Source organism: Rhinichthys klamathensis, unplaced genomic scaffold (assembly GCF_029890125.1).
Source record: "Rhinichthys klamathensis goyatoka isolate OS25496 unplaced genomic scaffold, OSU_Roscu_1.1 h1tg000366l_1, whole genome shotgun sequence".
Classification (NCBI taxonomy): Eukaryota; Metazoa; Chordata; class Actinopteri; order Cypriniformes; family Leuciscidae; genus Rhinichthys; species Rhinichthys klamathensis.
In genome coordinates, this window is record NW_026606875.1 from 331221 (window position 1) to 337294 (window position 6074).

The window sequence follows — 6074 nt, forward strand, 5'->3', positions numbered from 1 at the left end:
AGCACAGTGTGTGACGTCAGTGGACTCATCCAGCTGAATGGCGTGAAAGGGGCTTTCACGAACACAGTCCAGGACCTGCTCTTTGACATCACAAGCCATGTCTGATATTCGTCGCTGGATGGTATTGTCAGAGATAGGGATCGCGTCAAGTTTAGCAGCAGCTGCTTCTCCCAGCATCACTGAACACATATCTCTAACTGCAGGGAGTACCAATGTTTCGCCGATGTTATAGGGTTTGCCTGCCTTCGCTATACGTAGCGCGACACGATACGATGCTTCTGTCGCCTTCATGTTAATAGTACCGAACGATTTAATTATGCTTTTTTGTGACTGTAGATCATCATGCTTCCTCTCAAAAAACTCAACTGGCTTGTTCACTAAATTCGTGTGCTTCGTTTCAATGTGACGCCGAAGTTTGCATGGTCTCGTGCTATCATTTGCTAGCACCTCCTTGCAGACCACACACTGCGGCAGAGGTGCAGCCTCGGACCCCGACCAGGTGAAACCTAACTTTAAATACTCAGGATCATATTTCCTACGTTTTTTGCTGGGTCCAGTCTCCTCCCTTAATGCTGACTTTTGTTGACTTAATGCTGAAGTGTCAACTATCCTCTCCCTATGGAGGATCCCTTTCCCGCTCTACAGATAAAGCGTTGTGAATTTCGGTTCGCGTACCCCGAAGTGATAAAATAAAACAAAATTCTGTATCAAAATTTATAGGCAAGACAAGTAGTTTGTTTAGGCATGGGTTGTATGGAATTACAAACCTGCGCACATATTTTCAAAAGCACATAACTATAGAATCAATTCTGAATGTGCATGTGAACGCCGTCAGCGTTAATCACAGGTTCGCGTTTAAAGTCTGATCATTTCGACGTAACATTATTCAAGAACCGCTATAAAACCAGAACAATCTCTGTTACCTTAAATTATATGTTTATCTCTGTAAAGCTGCTTTGAAACAATCCATTGTTAAAAGCGCTATATAAATGAAGATGACTTGACTTGACTTGACTTGGGACAAGGAAACGATCCATTTTAAAGCAAATACATGCACACAATTACCAATATTAATAAAGCTGAATACCGTTATTTTTTCTTCGCGTGTCGCGCCTCCCCTGTGGCTCTTTGGCGCCCCCCCGCATGTGCGCGCAATCGGCGTTCTCACGGGTTTGCGTTTTTGAAGTTTGCGTAGAGAGAGAACTTAAGAGTCTTCTGTTAGAACGGTGTCGTGTTGGCGGCCCCTAAGTTAATAACTAATGACCGTTGCAACGGAAGTCAATCTTATGGCGCTTTTCCATTACCAGTACCAGCTCGACTCGGCTCGGCTCGCCTCAACTCGGCTCGCTTTTCGCTCCGTTTTCCATTGCAGAAAGTACCGCCACAAATAGTACTCGGTCGTCATAGCGACGCCTTTCGTTCCTCGTTGCCCCATCAAGCTCTCGCTGGATCCTCTCTTCGGCAACCAAACAAAGGAATGTCTGCACCTCCTCGATTTGACCACGGCGTATTCTTCCGAGTTGCCATAATAATAGTAGTAAGTTTAGTAATATCTCTGGCCAAACTATTTAAAAATGGCGGGGTTATTCTGGATACTCCATCTGGCGCGTGCAATGATGACGCAGTGAATAGTGATGATTCTCTTTGACCAATCAGCAGTCGGCATTGTTTTCACGTCACATTTTAGTATCGCCTTAGCTCGCCTCAGCTCGCTTAGAACCTCGCCGGAGGTGGTACGAAAAAAAGTACCCGAAAGCAGATACAGGTACAACTTTTACACAGTGGAAAACCAAACAAAGGCGAGTCGTGTCGAGGCGAGCTGGTACTGTGTAGTGGAAAAGCGCCATTAGCTGAAAACGGAAAACTTTAGCTGGAAAATAACTTTATTCTAGAGCTGCTATAAATCCAAAACAATCTCTGTTACTTTAATTTCCTATTATCAATATATATTTTAGATATATTGATACATTTTTTACATCCATTTTTGATTATATTTACCAGGGGTGCCATTAATTCTGACCACAACTGTATATATATATATATATATATATATATATATATTAGGGCTGTCAGTTAAACGCGTTATTAACGGCGTTAACGCAAACCCATTTTAACGGCGTTAATTTTTTTTATAGTCTTTTTGGCCTAGCAAACTTTGTAGTTTTTTTCACATGCTTTTGCAACAGGACGCGGCATGCGCTGCGCTGCGCTATGAAACCCATTCATTTCAATGGGTTTCAACCCATTCGCTGTGCGAGGACGTTTTGTTGCTTCATCGACCAAAGCGCAAGCGGATCCAGCTAGACCGGAAACAAAACAACAGGCACACCGCACAAACTTGTTTGGGCTTGCGAGCCGGCCAAATAGTTGGTTAACGTTACGTTTTGAGTGGATGACGAGCGCGAGACGCCGAATTGGATGCCAATAAGATTCTGAATTGAAAGTTTACTTTTAAAAAGTTGCCAAATGGTTCCATTGACAAGACCAAAGTGATCTGTGTGTTTTGTCGTTGTGAACTGAGCTATCATCATCGCAGCACGTCCAGTCTGAAACACCACTTGATGGCCAAGCACACACACATCTGATGTGAATTCTCCGCCCCCTCGTCAATCGTCAGTATTTCTTTCACCCTTTTATTGATGGACAGTGTTACATTGTGTGAAAGATTATTTGCTCCAAGTGAGAATGTTAGTGTGAAATTGAACACAGTATATGCCAATGTTGTTTTCAATAAAAAACATTTGCACAAAGCAAGCCGATCCACTTTTCCATGTTGATAAGAGCATTAAAATTAGAAAAAATAATGGGACAAAAAGAAATCAAGAGACATTTAGAATAGATAAAAATGTGCGATTAATTGCAATTAATCGCGAGTTAACTGACATTAATGTGATTAATCGCGATTAAATATTTTAATCGTTTGACAGCACTAATATATATATATATATTAGTGCTGTCAAACGATTAAAATATTTAATCATTTTATGATTTTAATAATAAGCATAACGTTATATTTACAAGCATAACGTTTTGTGTGATGGGTATGTTTAAATATACAGTTTGTAAAGTATAAACATCATTATGCCTATGGAAAGTCCCCATAAACCACATATTCAAGTGTCTGAGTGTGTGTGTGTGTGTGTGTGTGTGTGTGTGTGTGTGTGTGTGTGTGTGTGTGTGTGTGTGTGTGTGTGTGTGTGTGTGTGTGTGTGTGTGTGTGTGTGTGTGTGCAGGACTTCCCCTGGTCCGGTCGGCGTCTGGGTCGGTGTGCTGTGGTCGGCAGCGGTGGGATTTTGAAAAACAGCAGCTGTGGACATGAGATTGACAATGCAGACTTTGTCATTCGGTAAACACATCCCATCATTCTTTGCTCCCACACTGACCACAACACATCTATCAGTATTCATCCATCCTTCCTGTTAATATGAGAACTGATAAGAATGTAAAATGTGTACCTTGAAATGCAATGTAAATCGCTTTGGATAAAAGCGTCTACCAAATGCTTAAATGTAAATGTTAATATGATGTTTTCTCTCTCTTTCAGCTTTAATTTGGCAACGGTTAATGACAGTGATGTTGGGCTGAAGACGGATCTGATAACCATCAACCCCAGTCAGCTTCGGTCAGTGTACACACACACACACACACACACACACACACACACACACACACATACAGGTTAGCATGACTTATAAGGACAGTTTCTTTGAACCAGAAAAAAAGGTGGTTTAGGGGGTCTATGACTTCCTTTTATGCTAGAGCTTTCAAATAAAAATGGAAATGCTTTTAAAAATCATGGCTTCTAAACTCAAACTCTATTATTAATTTACACCTTATAAAACAAGTTACATGACACCCTGATTTTTGGCTGACTTACAAGGACATGTGTCCTAGAGGACAAAAAACAGGATTATGAGGACAAATGGATTACAAGGACTATGTGATGTCACAATGACATCACAGTTCATTAACATACACAAAGAAACATGACTACACACTGCACTGCAAAGACAGATGGGTTTACTGGGACTATGACGTGTCTTTGACATGAAAGTTAACAATCACTACACAAACACAAAGCCAGAAAGGTTTGTTTGTAGCTTTAAGGTTATTTATATGATACATGTTAAAATTGTTTGGGTTTATATATATATATTCTGGGTTCAGTCCTTTTTGTTGGGTTGTTTTCACTATGCTGACTAGGTTTTGGGTCACGCACTGCCAGCTAGCAGCTGGGTTACTTTCACTGATAGTAGTAACAGAAGAAACACAAGTAAGATAATGCACCCATATCAATATCACCAAGTGTAGTGTCATAATGAATGCCTTTAATCAGCTGCCACTGCACTTGCTGTGTGGGAATCTTTGTTGATTACACTGGAATTGATGTAGTGATCATTCCATGTTTGACTGAAAGTGAAGCCATATAATGTCAGAATGAGGAGATGACCAGGTACAGCTTCTTTTTCTGACACTTTGCAAACACAAATATTATCACAGGCTTATTTTCTGTATTAGCAATTTACCTTTCGGCACATCCATTACTCATGACCTTCACCTTAATTTAAAGAGGTTCATTCCTGTGCATCAAGCAGGTACAGTTGAACTTTATTTATGTTCACTGATCAATGTTTGTACTCCATTCATATGGATTTGTTTTACCATTTCATAAATGTTTTGAAGCATCAAGAGTTTTGGTTGAACAGACTTTCATTGGAGGGACAGAAATCTCACAGATTTAAATAAAAATAGCTTCATTTGTGTTCTGAAGATGAATGAAAGTCTTACGGGTTTGGAATGACATAAGGGAGAGTAAATGACAATTTACATTTTTGAACTATTCCTTAACTATCCCTGTTGTAGTGCTACAGTATTAATTGGATTAGGGCTGGTGTCAGAAGCATGTGACTGCCTTCAGATCTTCTTTGCAGGTTTTCAATAACTTAGTACCGTAAGATTTCAATGAAACATCTTCGCTGGTAATAGAGAAACAATACCTGCCCTTCATTAAAGAGGCCTCTGAGGGGTGGCAACTAAGCAGTTGAGCAAGAAAAAAAAAAAAAAAAGTAACCATGTTAATATCTTGTATTTAATATTCTGAAGTGCATTAAAACAATGTGAACAGCAATACACTTATCTTGCCAACAATGCAGATACTACAATTGAAGGGATAGTTCACCCAAAAATGAAAATTCTGTCATAATTTACTCACTCTCAAGTTGTTCCAAACCTGTATGAGTTTCTTTCTTCTGCTGAACACAAAGGAAGATTGAAGAATGTTGGAAACTAGACAGTCGACGATAGCCATTAACTTCCATAGTAGGAAAACAAATATTAATCTGGAAGTTAATGGCTACCGTCGGCTGTTTGACTACCAACACTCTTCACTCTTCTTTTGTGTTCAGCAGAAGAAAGAAACTCATACAGGTTTGGAACACCTTGAGAGTGAGTAAATTATGACAGAATTTTCATTTTTGGGTGAACTATCCCTTTGAAACTAATAATAATAATAACAATTGATTGTCAACGAGATTACATCACAGCATCAATCGACAGTGCAAGAGATCAACAATACCATATTTTGTAAACAGGGCACAGCGATAAATAATAAACAAGAAAAAAAAAACCTATATGAGAGGAAAAGAATCATTAGTTACCAGGAAGAATTTGTATAAAGGTGTGTGCTGCAACGATGCAAAGTCCAGTTCACAGTTATTGCATTGGTGGAAAATGACAACAAACAACAAATTGGTGGTAAAAACAACAACAACAACAACAAATGAGAAATCAGCTACATTGATAACAGAAACTGGAACATCTCATTGGAAACCAGTCACATCAACAAAGAAGTTAAGGGTAAATAACCCAGAAGACAGCAAGGAGTTTCAAAGGGATAGTTCACCCAAAAATGAAAATTCTGTCATAATTTACTCACTCTCAAGTTGTTCCAAACCTGTATGAGTTTCTTTCTTCTGCTGAACACAAAGGAAGATTGAAGAATGTTGGAAACTAGACAGTCGACGATAGCCATTGACTTCCATAGTAGGAAAACAAATATTAATCTGGAAGTTAAT

The 6074-nt window shown here is 39.3% G+C and overlaps 1 protein-coding gene across 5 annotated transcripts in view; it reads left to right on the top strand.

Moving 5' to 3' along the window:
- The window catches only part of st8sia7.2 (ST8 alpha-N-acetyl-neuraminide alpha-2,8-sialyltransferase 7.2), an 84767-nt gene that overhangs the window by 49179 nt on the left and 29514 nt on the right, over positions 1-6074 (top strand). For all 5 annotated transcript variants that reach the window (XM_056233295.1, XM_056233296.1, XM_056233294.1 and 2 more), the window contains 2 exons: positions 3234-3346; positions 3545-3622. In XM_056233295.1, the coding sequence (XP_056089270.1) occupies positions 3234-3346; positions 3545-3622 (191 nt within the window). The remainder of the gene's footprint in view (positions 1-3233; positions 3347-3544; positions 3623-6074) is intronic.